Source organism: Olea europaea, chromosome 12, assembly GCF_002742605.1.
Source record: "Olea europaea var. sylvestris chromosome 12, O_europaea_v1, whole genome shotgun sequence".
Taxonomy (NCBI): Eukaryota; Viridiplantae; Streptophyta; class Magnoliopsida; order Lamiales; family Oleaceae; genus Olea; species Olea europaea.
This window is the reverse complement of record NC_036248.1, coordinates 27,913,627-27,932,924: the sequence shown is the minus strand read 5'-3', so window position 1 is coordinate 27,932,924 and position 19,298 is coordinate 27,913,627. Positions and strand designations below refer to the sequence as shown.

Genomic DNA, 19,298 nt, shown 5'->3' with positions numbered 1-19,298 from the left:
TACACGTTATTCTGAAATACCTTATAAGTGCAGTAAGAATAATATTTGTTTTCAATTTGTTGGAATGATTTCATGAGTCTCAAGAATAAAATTTATGGTAGAAATTTAAGGGAATAAAATTGTGCTCTCAAAAATTCAATTTTTTATGATTCAAATATTGTGTGTGATGTAGGGCTGTAAGCAAAAATCGCCAAACTGAAAAATCGAATCGAAACCGCATTTTAGAAACCGTCGGTTTGGTGCCAGTAGACCCAATCAACGAAATAGTTTTGACTCAAATCAAACCGATCAAAATAATTTGGTTTAGGTTTGAGAATTTTAATTGCGGTTTAAAACCAAATCGGACCGACGAAAAAATATATAAGAAAAAAATAAAAAAATGATTTTTTTTGAAAATTCATCCAAATATGTAAAATTCAGTAGTTTCATTTATGGGTATTTTTGTCAATTTCTAATTTTCTAATACAGATATATTATTATTATCATTATTATCATCATCATCATCATCATCATCATCATCCAATTATCTTAATATATATCTAATAATTTCAAGTAGGGCTGGACATGGTCCGATTCGGTTCGGTTCTAACGAGAACCGAACCGACCCGAAATTTTCGGGTATTTAGTAAGTGGAACCGTCGGATCCAAATTTAATTACGGAACCGTTCGGATTCGATTCCATTCTGTTCGGTTCGGTTCGGTTCCGTATTATAATTAAATTTTTTAATATATACAAAGTGACGTTAATTTAATTAATGATATATTTAATATTAGATCTTACAAAATAACGTAGTTCAATCTTATGTGTTTCACGTCTCTCTTTGCTGAATTCTTCATAAATTTGATTATTAAAATTACAGAAAGAGAAAGATAACAAGCTCAAAATAATTAAGAGAGATGTTGTAGAGTTTTAATTCGATTTTTTTCGGTAGAAACGACACTATTGTAGAATAACAAATTTGGATAAAATTGAGGTCAATTCGATTAAGTCGATTTTGAACTGAATATTAGAAACATGAAAATCATATTTTGTGGTTTAAACTAAATTACCTAGTTAACAAATTTATTAAGAAAAAATAAAATAATTTTACTTATTTAAAATAAATTAATAAAAAAATTACGGAGATTCGGTTCTTATTCGATTTTTCGGGTCTTGGCCTAGAACCGAGAACCGAACCATACGCGTCGGTTCTTGATTCAAATACCCGTTCGGGTATTTAACTTGAGAAGAACCGTCGGGTTCGGTTCGGATCTGTTCGGTTCGGGTTTGGGTTCGGTTCGATCGATTCGGTTCGGGAGTTTTGTCCAGCCCTAATTTCAAGACTGACATAATCTATCAAAAGTTATTTTCCTCTTCAGAATTTAGACGAACTCTAGGCGACATCCAACATAGTCTTGAGCCACCGGCACCACACACTTCATTTTCAGATTTTTCACGCCTCTTCAAAGTTGAATAGTAGTCTATTATACCAAATCGGAGACAAATAGATCCTAGACATTCGGTGATAATATTTGCTACGAATAAAGTTTCAGATCAATAATTTTTTTTATAACAAACAAAAGTAAGAATCTGAAATTAAATGCATTTCGTAATATCATACAAACGTAAACTTGTGTAATTATTATGTTTATATATTATAAACGATTGTTTTATTATTGTGGTTGGTTATTCTCTTTATCTAATTAGTATCATTTTTTCAGATATGATGATCACGAGATCCTATTGAACATCATTATATTTTTTGGGCCTTATATCTAATTTAATAGACTTATATTGTAACATTATTATATCATCATTAGCCTTAAAAAGGGTGGACAAAAATGAAAAAAAAAAAACCATTTTTAATTTATTGTAATTTTTCTTTGATTTAGTTGGTATTTAAATTTATAGTAGATATATTTAGCCTCTGTTTGAGCCATATTTTCCATATCATCATAACGAGAAAATTAATCATTGGAGAGGAGGCTAGGTCCCACACATGAAACAGCAGGTTAACAAAGGCGATTGGACTTGTGGGATAATGATCCAAAATTTTATTTTTTTGTTCCAAAAATTTGGTTCAAACAGGGGTTTAGTTTGTTTTAGATTTATTGCTAGTAAGATATAAATATATATTGAATTCGATGAATTAATGATATAAAAGTAGACGGAAAAAAATATGGTGAAACTGGTGATTTAAAATCGGACCAAACCGTTAGGTTTAGGTTTGAGTTTTTTTTTCAAACCTTTCAAAATGGTTTGGTTTGAAAATTTGTTAAAAATCAGTAAAATCGGACCGCTTACACCCCTAGTGTGATGAAATACTACAAATATGTAATCTTTTTATACTACAATTTGTACATAAGAATTAATTGCTAATAAATGAATTTAAATTCCTATAACATGACTAGAAATAAATTATTCTATAATAAGTCAAGATTCATTAGTTGAATGTTAATTAATTGAGAATTAATAACACGAAATGCTTACATGAAAATGATTTCATAGTATTTATTACATGTTGAAAAACGAAAAGTAAGATATTCTTGAAATTATCGAATTGTAATAGACTTAAAATCGTCCAAAAAATTATTATCGCTTGATGTAACTATGTATAGATGAGCTATATTTTCATGTTCATCGTCCCTTTGTATGCAACTATGTTCGACTCTTGAGGGCAATACTTTGAGCAATAGTCATATGTTGACAAATAATATTTTTTAAGCACCACTATCATATGTCACAATAACCTCTTCCAAGCTTCACGAACCATTGTTGTTGGTGGCTTGTATGCATGCGGTGAATAAAGTTTCTTGATACTTTTAAGAATGTACAACCACTCTAAGTTTGCAATGCTTCCCGCTCGATATGGATGCTCCTAGAGCCACAAAGATGTACAAGAATTTATTATGGTAGTCTGTCAAAAATTTCATTATGGAATCTAGATTAGCCTCTTTTAATGTGTAAATGTAGGTTGGTGGTATCTTTCCCTATCATAGTTCGGGTCTTCCTTTATTGCCTCCAAGGCACGCTCCTCGAATCTTCGTGCTTTTTCTTAACTTAAAGTTACCCTTTACATGTTCATCATATCATTTGCTATGTCACTTGGTGTATATTGTATTCTCTTTGAGAGAAACTTATACCTGGTGCAACTAACAATGATCATGGAAGTTGATTGACTATGATCTAACGTTATCTATACTGAGAACGTATGACAATTTTCTCTTTGTGTTATCTTGCACATCATCGCCAAGACAATTTTAGAAGTTCTGAAACTTCATTTGCAATTTTATCTAAGCAGTTCGACATATACAAGCCTTTATCCAACTTATGAACCTTTATTGGACTGAAGAAATGAGGGGAGAAAAAAAAAAGAATTATTCTAGATGTACATTGTTGTTTACATTATGGATGACATTCTCCCTACGTATTAAAATCTGGCCAGTAATGTGAAAGTGAATTGGGAAATTCAAAGGCTATGATGGTTGCCATGTGGAACGATGTTAATGTTAATGTAAACAACAATGTACATGTAGTATGTTTGGGAAAAAATGATTAGAAGCCATGAAAGTAAAAATGTTTTTTTCTTTTCTCTATTTTTCTCCATGTTTTCTTGTTCTTTATAACTTATGTAACAATTCATCTCGACATTTTAGTTGTTTCTCGGTACTTTCTCAGAAGCAAAAGGAGGAACGAATAAAATAATTTATAGGAAAATTTGTAGCAACGATCCCTAATTTTTTGTAGACTTTAACTCAATCTTCAGTTTGTGCTAGCAAAGATCCCAAACTTCCAAAAAATTCGCAGTTATGGTCCAACTGGAATGATGAATTGACCATGAAAAGTGAATATTGACCAATTTTGACCATGTCAAGCAATGGCATTTTCGTCAATCTCTTGATAACTTTATACTTTTCAATAAAAATACTATAATAAGGGATAATTAAATAAAAATCATACCAAAAGTTCTTGTAGTTCCGCTTCTTGCTCTCAAAATGAAGAAAGACTTGTCGGAAATTGCCGATTGGGTTGGTCCAACCAAGAAAGGCATGGGAGTCTTTGGGCATGAAAAGCTTCGCATTCTTTTCGATTTTGTACCCGATACACTCAACAGAAAATTTTCACATTTTTTCTCTCAATAGCGTGAAAGAACTGCCCCAATGCCCTATATACCTTTTCTTCTAAGGCCTGCATCCTGCCTCTATCTGCCGTGGTATCTTTGTCCTTAGTCTCCCGCACTGTTCAAGTCAATGTGTGACTCCGTATGAGGACCTTCTTCTCTTCTACCCACTCTCTGTTCACACAATCAGAAAACTCACTTCCATCGACCAACTAACCACAACCACCCGTCCCACACAAGCGGCACCACAAATCGTCGCCACCATTACCATCACCAAATTAAAACTAACTGTCACTACAACACTAGACCGAAACCAATCACCACCACGTGTTTCCACCAACACAAGTAATCTAGTTTGTGATAAGCCCTGAAACACACCAAATTCGACGATGTCGAACCTCAAAAAAGCACACACAGAGAATGAAAAATGTTGGTGAAGGTGATGGTGGCAGCGAAAGCGACGACGATGTGTGGGCAGTGGAGGGTAGCAATTTCTTTGGATTTGGAGTAGGGGTGGAAGATGGTGATGTTTTGTTGTATTTTATTTAATGATTTTAATTATTTAGTGTCAGAAAAATACAAAGTTATCATTTTTTACCCTTTCCAATTTGGTCAAAATTCACTTTATTGGTCAACTAACGGTCATATATTTGAATCCCAGCGGCTAAGTTTTCAAAGGTTCCGATCCTTTGTTGGCATAAAATGAAGGTTTGGATAAAATCTGTGGAAAAAAAGTCAAAGGTTAGGGACTCTAGTTGCAATTTTCCCTAGTTTATATTGGGGGTTGCTGTCCATTATCTAGATAAATTGGTAATCATTTGCAAGTTTGTTCTATTTTATATTTAAGTCTCAATGCAAACTTCATAACATTTTTCTCATTTATGATTTGATAACTAATTTTTAGATATGTTCAATGAAAAGGGGAAAATAAGTAGTTCTGAATTTTTGCTTTTATTCGAATATCAAATGTGCTTTTGTTTCTTCTAAAGCCAATATGTGATTTGAAATGCTAATATGAAGTTTAATTCTATTTATGGCACCAACACAATAAATGAATATAATGCATCATGTAGTGACTCCAACTTGTCCAAAAATTCTAATATGCACGCTTGATGGATCATGCCAAATGATGGAAAATCTATGGCCCAGGGACGGAGCTAAGGGAACGCGCGCGCACACACACACACACACATTTTTTCTGTACTTAGCTAATTAATATATATAAAGAGGAAATTTCACCGGTTAACTATTTAAAATTAAAAATCCATACTTTACTAATCAATTTTATATTTTCCATTTATGCTGTAATATAATAGTATAATTAAAAATAATCAAATCACTTAATCCATTGTTATCATTCAATTACTTAACGGATTATTAGCAATTCAATCCCAATAATTTCCCAAATTCACGAATTCTACCACAAATTGATCACTTTATTAATTAGTACGTGATTATACATGGATGAAGGCAAACAAAAGAACTGCAGAGCTAGTAGCTCGGATTTAGCCCAACCAGCCATCCGAGGAGAGCTGATAGTAGTAGATTATGTTCAGCGGCTCATCAATAAGTTCATCTCTTGTCATGTTGTTAGAAAGATTCGAATTGTGTACCATAGATTGGTTTTTCTATTCTCTTTGACAATGGCCGAAATTTTTATTCCCAACATTGCTAGAAGAGACCTTGCTTGTTAACTAAACAAGAATGAAAATCAGAAGTTTTGTCGGGACATCAAACTGATGCTGATCTCATCTCGCGGAGTGAGGAAAGCTGCGAAGGGAAGGGATGCAAGAAATGCATAACTTCATATTTTGCAAAACAATTGTCCACTTATCTTGGTGATGCATATGCTAGTAGGTGTGATGTCTATATATATAAAAATCAACTACGAGATTAGCAAAGTTTGACGCATGCACTAGAAATCTAATAAACAGCAGAATGACATGACACACACCACATTTTGAGTAATTTTAAAATCACATAGAGCATAAATAATAGGAAAAATTGCAGTAGCAGTCCTTCACCTTCTTATTTTTTGCAGACTTTACCCTAACCTTCATTTTGTGCAAGCGAAGGTCCATAGCCTTTCATAAATATGCACTTAAGGTCCTTCTAAATGGAAACCGTCCAAAAAATCGTCAATTGACTAAGAAAATTTCTTGAACTATCTGTTACCGTGATAATTTTATTGGATATTAATGTGGCAACATGGGGGAGAAAAAAGGAAAGGGAGGGATGGGGTTTCTCTTGCTTTTGGCGTAGCAGGCCCCGGTGGGAGGCTCGCACGACGGGCTATTGGCTCACTTGGCTGGGAGGATATAGCTCTGTTGGCAGAGCTCTGCTCTTGCAATTGGGTCGTTCATCAGATAAGAATCTTCATAAACTGGGCTATTTTTAGAGCTTGTCTCTGTTAATCGAGAAATCTATCGATCAATTCCGATTCATTCTTTCTCTCTTGGTTCTTTTCCGATCGAGATGTATAGATCCTGTTCATCGTGAATATTCTTGGCATTGGGATAGCTATTCCACCCATTTCGTCAAGATAAACAAGACGTATTCTATCATAACTCGTTCCTGCCAAGAAAAAAAGTGTAGCACCAATAAATCCCAATAAATGATTCTTTTTTGAATCGTGAAATATTAAACACAAGCAAAATACATATAGCCCTTGGTAAATTTACCAAAGACGAAAATGATTTATTTGATATTATGGATGATTGGTTACGGAGGGATCGTTTCGTTTTTGTTGGACGATTTTATTGGATGTTGATTCCATAATTTTTCTGGTCAAGTAACGGTGTTTTGGATAGTTTCTGTCTAGATGGACCTCAGGTGCATATTTATGAAAGGTTAGTAACCTGCGCCAGCACAAAATGAAGGTTTGGGTAAAGTCTGCAAAAAATGAAAATGTTAAGAAACCCTACTACAATTTTCCCTAAATAATATATATATCTTGCAAAATAGCATAATAATGTTTACTTCATGAAAATTATTATTCTAAATATAATTGGCCAATATTTAGAAGGATTAAATACATAGATTTACGCATCTGAAAATTGCATGACGACTACGGATCAAGGTTAGAAGACTGATTGAAATGTTTGTAAGTATTTATATCGTCCTACTTGAGGAGAAGTGCGCAATCTGTTGTAATCAGCATTTGGTACAATGAATCTTCATTTAACCTATGGACGCTTTCTACCAACGACGCAGTAATTTGACTATACTTGTGCTAGAACTCCATGTAGAATATGAGAGAGTTATTAGTTATCCAAATAGAGGTCATGTCTACATCAGCAACTTAATCCATTTTCGACCATACCTCATATCAATCTATAATTCACTTGATATTGTATCAATAAGATCTGCTTGTATGCACCCTACCAGCACAAGAAATTCAAGTGTATTTGAACCACAACTAATGAACACTGTCTCCATATCTGCATCCAACACACATATAAAATGTCAAATACTTATTTTGAAGTAATATAGGAATGTAGCATTATAATTGGATTGTTCTGCAATAATTATTCGGTGGCCAAGAAATGGATTTCATGGTAGAAAAAATTGGCTTATCCATCATCGAATCACACACCTTTTTGTGAAACTGTAAAATCAATGCACGTTCACAATACAACCAAACATAACACATACAGCCTATATTTCATGATGCCAAAATCTAAATAATAATAATAATAATAATAATAATAATAATAATAAAATCATTGGCATTTCATACTTCTAGCATCATATTCAAGCTCAGGTTATAAAAATTAACAAATTTCGTAATCATATGTACGAGATCAGAATGAATCGATAAAATTTTATAGTTTAAAACTTACTTTTAACAATCACTAAATGTATTGGTTCATAGTATATTAACAATATTATCAATAATTTTTTATATAACAAAAAATGAGAATTTACCTTGATTTGTGAAATTTCAAAACAGTTGAAGAAATCCCCAATTTTGGAAGTAGGAGATGAGCCCATTCGTAACAAGGTTTTGAAACAAATTATATATGATTGCTAGAGATGAAGAAGAAATATACCCATTATTTATTCCATAGCTCTTGATCACATCTTCCATGAATTTTTATTTATTTTTTATTTTTAAATCATGTCTGACTTGAAGAAATAATTAATTGAATTCATCAGTTACAAACCTTATAATATAGATAAATAGCAAAATATGAGTATTTATAGCAAGCAGTATTTTTGGTTTTATTTTACATATTAAATAGTATATTACATATATAATATAATATATAGTATTTCATGAAATTGTTTATTTCTAATGGGTATATACGATTTTTTCCCGGGAAAATTACATGAAACGCCACAAAAAAAATAATATTACCTATTATACTTGCCATCATATTTTTTTCCTAGAAATACTGCTTTTTGAGCAGTATAATGTAAAATCGAAAATAAAAACATTACAACGTGTGGATTAATTTGGAAGGCGTCAATTATGGTCAAAATCAATTAGGCCCCGTTTGATTGCACGAAATTTTCCATGGAACTTGGAATTCGAATTTCAACTTCCACTTTTGGCCTGTTTGATTGACAAAATTTTCCAGGGAATTGATTTTCCATGAATTTCTAGGTACAACACCTTAAAGCGTGATTTTCCACCTTTTTTTTCCTAGGGGATAGATGGTTTTTGGTTTTCTACCTTTTTTTATTTTTTATTTTTTGCTTTTTTTATTTTTTTTTTAATTGTTGGCAATGGGAACAAATTTTAGGAATAATTGTAAAAGAGGATATCCCTGAAATTGACAATTTCCACGTAAAACAAAGTCAAACGAACATCAAAAAATACTTTTACTTCAACATTTTCCACGTGAAAAATTTATATAATCAAACACAATAATTTACAATTTCCATGAAAACAATTTCTAGATAATTCAATTCCTTGGAATTCATTTTCTTTCCATGTAATTTTCCTACTTGTAATCAAACGCACCCTTAGAGTGTGTTTGATTGACAAGGAAAATATCATCTAAAAAAGAAAATATTTTCCATCTTTTGTGGAAAATAAAAACCACCTCTACCCAAGAAAAATATTTTCCTTAAAAATAAGGAAAATTATGCATATTTTCAAAAGTTGGAAAATATTTTCCATGGAAAAAAATAGCAATCAAACACTTCAAGTAGGAATTTGGGTGGAAAACTGATATTTTCCATGGACAATAAATGTAATCAAACACACCCTTAGAGTGTGTTTGATTGACATAGAAAATATCACCTAGAAAAGAAAATGTTTTCCATCTTTTCTGGAAAATAAAAACCACCTCTACCCAAGTAAAATATTTTCCTTAAAAACAAAGAACATTAAACATATTTTCAAAAGTTGGAAAATATTTTTCATGGAAAAAAATAACAATCAAACACTTCAAGTAAGAATTTAGATGAGAAACTGATATTTTATATGAAAAATAAATGTAATGAAACCCAAGCTTAGAGTTTTGCTACCCAATATGTTGCACCTCCCACTAAAGACCCAACCTTTCCTTTTGCATAATACAAGCGATAAAGACGTTCCTGTAAATACAAATTCTTCGTATCAATCAACCAAGAAAACGAACAAAAAAATCAGATCATAGTTTGACTGCCTTACCTCACATACGACGCATTGTTTAGAAAATATTTCAGAAGGAGATATTTTTTCCGTTACACGGTCTTGATTTTTGAGGGTTTGGTTGCGATTATAAAACCAGTTGGTCGTGAAGCGGTTCATCCCGAATCGGAATTGAAGTTGGGTTTCAGATTTGATTGATTTCGGAAATAACTATTCTATCTCTGTCGATTAATGGCATCATTCAGTCGGCGTAAGGCACAACGTTCTGAAATGCTTGGTTTTTCCGTCGAAGACTCTCCAATAATGGGCATTCCACATCGAACACTACCCGTGGGTTCCGTTTTCGTCCCCCAAACGGAACTTGATTGTTATAAGTTGGCCACACCCAGACGGAAGCTGTAGTTGGCTTCCAAAGAGAGAATTAATGCAGGGAAAGCTTCGAAATCTGTGGAGATATTGGAGACCAAAATGGAAGATGCACCTACTCCTGCGCGTCGAATTACACGTTCCATAACCGTTCTTATAGAATCTAAGGAACGGGATTCCCCTCTGAAAGAAGTACTGAAAACCCCAGCCCACAATGAAAAAGGCGAGAAGAGGCCTCCTGGCAACGTAGAAGAAGAAGATGGCGATGCAGTCGATCCCGAAAGTAAGCAAACCCACAACACAGGTATCATATTCGTGGAAAAAATGATAATATGTATGTGAGTACGGTCTGAAACTGGTTATCCTATTTAATCGATTTTTAAGATATATGAACGTGAAATATGTGAAATTTCACAAATTCCGAAATACACCGAAACTATAATGGCCTACTGGAATTTGTGAACTTCGTTTCCTATGTAAGACATATGGGTGCGAATACCAGATTCTGTTAATGGTTTGTTCAAAAAGCATCGGATGGTCTTATGGAATTATGTGAATTTTGTTTCCAATTTACAATTATATGGATGTGAATATTACACTTGAATGCGATGCTGCGGTTGCACGCCTTCTATATGCTACGTTTCTAACAAAAAATTAATTCTTTTGTAATGATGTCAGAACTATTCATTCATCATCCACCCGGAGAATCGATTCGGTGGAACTATCAATGTCTTCTACAAGAACGATGTGATTTTAATACTGAAGGCCAAATTGAACAATATGCAGAAAGAGATGTTCAGAAGTTCTTGTTTTGGGCACTTCCTCCAGATGAGCGAAATGCGGATACATCAAATTATTCATAAGATGCTGATGCTTGAGATCAGGCAACCGAACGAAGATGAAATGTGGTTCGAACTAGATGGGAAGATTCTAAGGTTTTTTGAACTGTTTTAGTCAGCTCATTCGTTTGTTGTTTGATTTTGCTTTATTTATGTGTCGACTAAGTGACAAATTGGTAGCCAGCAAGACTTGCTGCAAATTTTTTTGCGTTTTTGCGAAACGGGGAAGTTTATGTATTATGAAAGATGCTTGTATTTTGGTATTTACTGAATGCTGCACACCAGAATTTGGGGATTGAGAATTTTTTTGGTCGACAAATTGATGAATTTCATATTTTATTATTTAGTGTAGCACCAATCACGTGTTTTTCATATACCAGGTGTCATGATGTCATTGTAATATATATGTTTACTATGAAATCTGATATATTTCATAACACAGATGTCGGACTACCCACATGTAATGCTTAGAAAATATAAGTCAGAAGTTTGTACTTATATTCCTTTTTAGATAGATTGAGCACCAATTGTATATGCATTTCTATGTTGCACCGAAACTATTCCTAGTTGAATAAGCTGTATACGTTTTGAGCATGTTGGTGGTGCACCAAGCATGTGTTTTCATATCCCGGGTGTCATGCACGTTTTTGTAATGTATATGTTTACGAAAGAATGTGATATCCCTTTTTATATACATCGAGAACCATTAGGAATTTGCATTTTTCGGTTGTGCTAACCATATTCTTAGGTGAATTTTAATTATATGTTTCCAACACAGTGGTTGCAAAATTTTTGGTGAGCAAGTAGATTCCATAGGTCTACATTAGCGTAATTGTTTCACGTAATGGAATGGTTTGTGCAATATTCAACGTTTTATCACGGGTGTGATGTTTGCCAAGATGACATTGTAATGTGGAATATGGGCTTCTTCCATGCGACCACACAGCTCTGCATGGTGCGGTCGCATGGACCACTGGAAACGCGGACTGGGATTCCCTGATTCAGTGTGTGCGACTGCATAGCCACTTGTGCAGTGCGGTCGCATGGAGGTAAGTATTAGCCTATTCTTCAGCTGGTTTTTTCACGCGAATCCAAGTTGTTTCGATTCTCAATCCCCTAATGTAAAGTGCCAATTGGCATGTCAACTTCACTCTCTCGAATCCCCCATGGTTCAGACAAGTGTTTGCTCGGCCTTTAATGGCTATTGTGGCCTATCTTGGACCCCATAACATTGAATCAATGTTATAGGGATTAATCTTCTTGTACATAGGGGGATCCATAATAGTGTCCAAAATCGACACAAGGAGCCCCCTGTTGGAGGGGTTCCGGGTATGTACCCATAGCATAGCCCATGTTACAGAACGTAATCAGTCTGATGCGTTCATTACATCATATACATTTAGGTATTTTCTGACCATCAATATCCATATCATTGTTTATAAGCTCCCATAATGACCAGGTGGATTTAATGAAGCTGTTAACAAGTGATATTCGCGCAAATAAACAACTGGGATGACCAACGCACTTTAAATTCCCCATCGTATGGAAATTGAAATATTAAAATTCTAAGGATTGACATAGATTCATAAATTCTGTCATCGTACATTATTCGAAGCAGGAGGCTGGATCTGATGCATTTTTCTGAATTTCGTCTTTTTGGTACCATTAATACTACTAGTTTCCGAACGATTTACCGATTTTTACATGTTCGTGCTTGCATCAGATGCAGACCGTATAGCATCACAGATTCACGATTACAATTCCAACGTTGGTAATCTAAAACACACACATTGTAAGCAGAAACCAAGATCACATCGATGCAGATTTATGCAATTCAATGACGGTGCACTAAAACGAATAGATACATAGTAATTAACTATGATGTAAGATATTCACGTTCCAACAATGTTACATTTGAAGTGGTAATGAACGCATGTGACACTTACCAAGTTTCCAAATGTAGATTATTCTTCTATCAACCACACAGCAAGAATGTAATTCAATCCCCGTGCAAGACAGAGTAGACGAAGCAGTCCAGTGCAAAGGAGAATCTCTGTAATGGAATAATTATGATAGAATTCCAAATCCAACCAGCTGTAATTAAACTGCCTTTATTATCATCCAATCACAGTTACAATTCGTGTATATGGAAAGTTTGGCAGCAAGTATTTTTGGTGTTTTTATGTGAAATGTGTAGTATTATTTAAATTTCGGAATAATTATGGTAGATTTACAAATATTCCAAATTTCTAAGGCATTTACGATTTTTTCCCCCAAAAAAATAGCCATCAAAAGTTAAATGGGCTTGGGGGCAGCATGGGCTAAAGCCCAGCTACGCCCTTGGTATGGCCTATTCAAAGATGCTAGGAATAAGTTTAGCATCATTCCACCACCAGCACCATCTACAAGTCGTATCCAACAGAACATAATTTCAGGTCAGAATCTTCCAGCGGTATTTGTTCTCATTTCCCTGCAACTAACCTTGTTAGAAAATCCTCCATTTAAATAGGACTGTAAATAAAATGATTTTAATTCTATCCTCGTCCCGCCTTGAAAAAAATTCTTAATGGAGCGGGAGATAGACAGGGCCGCTCAACCCCGTCCCGCCCGTAACCTTCCCTAAATATCTGCTTGCACTTCTTCAACCATTGGAGGGTTATTGATAAAAGTCAGAAGCACATGATATTCATATATAGAGAAAAGAAATATAAAACGTTAATATAAAAGAATTTAAACTTTTAAATGAAATGATCGATCAATGCACAAAGTATGAAAATCACACTAAGCAAAAGCTTTTCATCACCAATGCTCAATTGCATACAAACTAACATACAAAAAGTACATAAAATTCGATAAAAACAGAAAATGAATAATTTTATATTTAATTAATAATTTATGAGAAAATAAAATCAGTGCTCAGACAACAAAATGGAGAAAAGTGCATTTTGCCTGCATCATTAACCCATCAGCTGAAAATAAGCATAATTAATCAATTAATTGCTCTCACATATATTTAATTATTTCTTTTCGAAAAATAAATAAATTCCATCCTCATAGATTTCAACCGTTAAAGGTCCAAATATTGAATCGGTAGTAATGGTAAAAATGTTTTTCAAAAACCTAGACATGAATTGCACAATATATTAGTATTACAAATGAAAAAGAGGCCCCCGGGGCATAGTTCAGTGGTGCAAAGAATAGGAGTGAGGTTATCTCATGCCTTGCGTCAAGTTGCAGTGTGGGGGTTCGATTCTTCAAACATGAAATTGGACTCCTTGTAAACGCAGTGTACATACAACTCTTGTTCTCTGGCCTGTTAGGGCACATCCCTCGATTTACCTCCTTCATAAAGTTCTAGGGACGGTTGCGGTGGAGACCCTCAAGATTGGGGTTCAACTTTTTATTTTTATTTTTTTTATTACAAATGAAAAAGAGTGGCCAAATTATACTAGACACAGAAAGCGAGGATGTTACGGCGGTCCATGCTAGGCCACATGTTGAGCTTTACAATTGTGTACTTTTTGGAACGGTAGGTTGGCTAGCAACTTTGTCGAATAAAAAAAATTATTAAAATTTTACTAAACAATCTTTTTGTTTAATTTTTATTAATAAACAAAGAGCATATTCACAAAAAGTTCTAAAAATCGACTTGAGGCGACTCAACTAATGTCGGGTCAAAGTGGTTAGTAAGCTTTGCCATGTCAAGCGTGAAAAATCTAATTTACCATACATTTTTAAGTATTCGTAATTGTTCTTTAACAAGCACGCTTTGATCATATACGAAAAATGTAAGAGATGCTCAAAAGTGTAAATCCATTGGCGATCAAGTGCACTCCTTTCTTTTCTTTTTTCAATGGTAGTTAGTTGTTAAATTAGGGCAATTAGGCAACACTTGTATGAGCATATAATCTCCATAGCTGCATACATCATTGTACTTTCACTTGCACCTATCGTAATGATAAACGGCTCTTGTCTTTATAACCACTTAATTAGTTTTAATGGATTGTTTTAGGCTCTTAATCAAACACCTAACTTATAGCTAAGGGGAAGGTGCTTAAAACTTAATGCAATACAAGACAAAATGGCATGCGGGCTTGTTTTGATTTTAATGCTTTATATATTAGTCCTTATTTGTTAGATAAAAATTAGATTTCTAGTAAACTTTGATAATAGGCAATAGGAATTATAAAATATATGGTTGAAAAATTGTGAATCTCGTGAAATGTGTAATTAAAATGAATCAGGACTTTGACTTCGAACAGAGTTTTATATATTTGTTAGGAGAAAGTCAAATTAGACTTGGTAATTAGGTGACAAAGCGGGCAATGATATTCGTTGGTTTTGTTTAATCTCATTTTATAAAAATTGAAGTGATCTTTCGATCTTTGATGTGATCTCGATATTCTACAAAATCAATGAATTTGTAATTGCGATTCTCTTGGGCTTCATTGCTTTTGAGCATCATCAGCACTTCAATAATGGCTACCAACAATTATGAGGGCTGAAAGTTGACTTCAGTTTGATGACTTTAAGATAAAGATAATCAAAGAAACATTTAACAAAATTATTCTGTTCACCATGATTGCTAGTTAGCTCTCAGAAAACTATATTCACAATCCTAGCACTGGGCACAGGAAAGGAGTGGTATATTCCAAGAATAAACTTTTCCACTATCATAAAAATTCAAGAAAAAAATAAAAAAAGAGTCCACATTCTCCACTCTCTACATTTGATATCTATAAATCATGTAGTTGTCTAGATTCCAAACCTTTCTAGCTAGGTATAAATAGAAAACTTATCAATTATTGAATTAATACGAGCCAACGAATTTGTTAGATGGCTCTCCGAAAAGAAGTAGGATCAAAAGGGCCGTCAAATCCTAGCTCGCTATCAACAATCAACTCACAAGGCTAACAAATTATTGATATATAAGTATATATATTAGCAGTAAAAATCAATTTTTTGGAGTGTGGGTTATCCCAGGTGGTCTTTCTTTTATTTTTCTGGAAATTTCAAGAAACATTTGCCATAACTTCATATACAGTTGGCCTCCCACATATTGATTCTCTGAAGCAATTATTCAGTGGAATCAAATCACACACTGTCATGATTTTTATATTGAGCAATGTCTTAAGAACAATTTATGCTACGCCTTTCAGACCTAAAGTTTAAAAAAATAAATTTATCTATTCTCAAATAGTTTAAGTTTTTATCCGTCGTGATTCATTAAATTAAAAAAAATCCCGAGTTTAAATGTTTAATTCGCAAAATTTTAAATCTATAGTCGAACAGAATAATATGTTCTTCTTCTTTTTCTGTTAAAATAAGCATACAGAATTATTGAGTTGTCTAAACCCTGACCTCAGAAATTAACCATTCAAAGAATATCTGCACTGAAACTAGTCGCAGCAAGCAATTGAATGACATGTGCATCTGTTCCATATACTAATTCTTCAACGATTAAATTCCAGAACATAAAGGAGAGGCCATATTCTTATGGGAAAAAGTGGCTTTTTGACACTGATAATTAAATCTGGTCCATCCAAGGTGGTTTTTCAGCTTCATTATATTACATTCTAATGCAGGTCACTCTCAAAAGCATCCACCATTAGCCGCATATATTGGATAGTCGTTGTCCCTTTTCATGTTGGACTGCTCGACCTCACATTCTTAGAAGTTTTTCCGAGTTCCAGTTTTAAGAGATGTGAGGAAAACCTTGTACTCTTCTTCATCGTACATGTAAAACCTATAGCAATCACTATAGCGAATATAATTCAATTTCATGTTAGATTGTGGATCGCCGATCAATCTAACATTAAGCCATCTCAATCTTAGTGATCAATTAATTTCAACCATATGTTTCAGGGGATTCATAGCTTCTCAACCACACATTTTATCATTTTTTTTTAATCAAAATCTATTAAAATCCAATTTTAATACTCATCAAACAAGGGCGAAATAAGGTTTTTAGGGCACTAGCTAGTTCTAGGATATGCAAGAAAAACCTTGTATTCTTCTCCTCCATACATGAAAACCATAGTGACTGTGCCCGGCTTGGTGTGACTTAAAATTTTGATAAAATTCTGAGAAAAAATTAGTAATTAATTTTAATTACAGATTTCATGAACCCATAACATTTATCAACTACATATTTTATCAATATATGTAAAAATTTAATAAAAATTTGATTTTTAACTAAATCAAATAAGGACTGTACGTATAGTCATATTTGTCAAATTGACATGAACATAATTCTCACATTGACTGAATTAATATTTTGGTATTATGATTAAGGTATGTGTTGTGTGCTTCCATTCCCCACCCGAAAACTGTACTTCACAAAAAGAAAGGTTAGCATAAAAAGATATAACAAGGAGACACTAGCAGATATTCTTCTCCTGTGACATAACACTGGCTCCTTTTTTAGAATATATCTGTAAATCCTATGGATTTGTTCTACGTAGTGAAACAACTGTTGTTCAACTGGAGAAATCATTGACTGACATACATTCTTCGTGGATGTGAGGGTTTCTTTTTTCTTATTTTTAGGTTAAAATTCGAAAGTAGAGTCCTCACCTATCCCTTTTTTTTTTTTTTTTTTTTTTTATAAATAATATTTGAACCTATTTGACTGTTTGAAAGTTATATATTTGTTAGAAGGAATGTTGTACCGTACTCCCTAATAGAGAGTAGTCAAGAAAAGAGCAGAACAGACACGAAGAATGGAGAACGAGTAAATAGATGGGATGGAATGGAGACGAGGTAGGGGAAGGTACAGGAGGTTCACAAATTCCTAAAATGGTGTTTAATGAGTATCATATTTGAATTGCCGTATATTGATAAACAACGTTTATGAGAATTCAATTGTTAGAAAAACTTAAAAAATTGGGGATTCAAATACTACATTATGCAAGGTTGAGGACCCCGTTAAAATTTTTTCATAATTTTTTTTTAATTAATTTTTTCTTTTAGAAACCGTAAAATTTTTATAATTGATAGTGATCATTAACTCTTTAAAAATTGGAGAAATATTTATTGTTTATATCTGCAAGCCAACATCGATCAAAATACAGAAGGAAAATATTTCGATACTTTTAGTCTATATATGCATTGGCATTAGACGATATATAATTGAACATAATTTGATTGGTCGCTCACAAGTACTTCACAAGACAAAATTCTTAAAAATTTAGAACTAAGTATACATAATTTCCTCGTCTCTATTAATATAGCTACACTACCGAAAATTCCAATATAATAAAAAAAAAAGGAAAATTGCAGTAGCGGTTCCTAACCTTTTCATTTTTTGCAGACTTTACCATAACCTTCATTTTGTGCCAGCGAAGATCTCTAACTTTTCATAAATATGCATCTGAGGTCCATCTGGATAGAAACTGTCCAGAATCCTGTCAGTTGACCTTAAAAATTTCCTTGAACTATCTGTTACCGTGACAGTTTTATTGAATGTTGATACCTTTTTGGACGATAGTTTTGAACGGTTTTATTGGATGTTAATTCCTTAATTTTTCTGATCAATAGACTGTGTTTTGGACGATTTCCTTCCAGATGGACTTCAGGTGCATATTTATGAAAGGTTAGGAACCTCCGCTGGCACAAAATGAAAGTTATGGTAAAGTATGTTAAAAATGAACATGTTAGGGATCACTGCTGCAATTTTTCCTAAAATTATATTGAAATGGATTAATATGCCTCAAGAAATAATATTTCAAAGAGAAAATATTTATGTAAGTGATAGTTTTTAAGATTCTTCTAAAGATTAAACGGGCACAATTTGGTCGACTCAAATTGTATGCCCATTTTGCTTTGCGAGGAGTCAAAAATTCTCCCGTTTTTGGTAAAGATGAAGAGCCAAAGTTAAGAGTAAAAACGTATAATTAAATAAATAAATTATCTAAGTTAGATACTTAACCACAACAAAAGCTTTTCTCTTTGACGAGTCAATTGGAATATATTACAAATCGCAAATTAATCGAATAGAATGACGAAATACTAAAGCATCTTTCAATGAAATGACACACATTATCGTACTTCGTAAGTTGAATTAAAATGAATAACCAACAAAGTTTATGATTATGATATATTTTTCTCGTTTCAAACTATATTCAATTGTGTCTAGTCAAAATATACATTCGATAAATGATTAATCAAGATACGGCAAAATCTATCTTGATTAATTTCCAAGAAATCTTCAACAATTGTTTTTTGAAAATGATAGAAGATGTTTACAAATCTTTAACATGATAAAAAATTTTATTGATGAATAATGTCAACGAAATTGACAAAATGATGATGTTATCTTTGGTAAGTAGTTTGAATTATACCAAGAGTTAAAAGTAAGTTAAGTCTCTATTTGATTTAACTAAAAATTAGATTTTTAGCATAAATTAA

At 33.1% G+C, this 19,298-nt stretch overlaps 1 protein-coding gene across 2 annotated transcripts; it reads left to right on the top strand.

Annotated features, from left to right (window-relative positions):
• The first annotated feature begins 9,653 nt into the window (after nucleotides 1-9,653).
• LOC111406279 lies at nucleotides 9,654-11,176 on the top strand. Of its 2 annotated transcripts, none has more exons than XM_023035615.1 (2): nucleotides 9,654-10,333; nucleotides 10,729-11,176. In XM_023035615.1, exons 1-2 carry the CDS (start codon nucleotides 10,153-10,155, stop codon nucleotides 10,911-10,913), a joined length of 366 nt encoding a protein of 121 aa, XP_022891383.1. In that variant the 5' UTR covers nucleotides 9,654-10,152; the 3' UTR covers nucleotides 10,914-11,176. The 2 variants fall into 2 exon arrangements, with proteins under 2 accessions (XP_022891383.1, XP_022891382.1); XM_023035614.1 differs by having other exon boundaries at nucleotides 9,654-10,354.
• The last annotated feature ends 8,122 nt before the right edge of the window (nucleotides 11,177-19,298 follow it).

What these genes read in the sequence shown, in the direction of transcription:
- LOC111406279 (XM_023035614.1), top strand. Translation starts at nt 10,153, where the DNA reads ATGGAAGATGCACCTACTCCTGCGCGTCGAATTACACGTTCCATAACC. An exon ending in TAAGCAAACCCACAACACAG is followed by an intron (nt 10,355 to 10,728) that starts GTATCATATTCG and finishes TAATGATGTCAG; the next exon opens with AACTATTCATTCATCATCCA.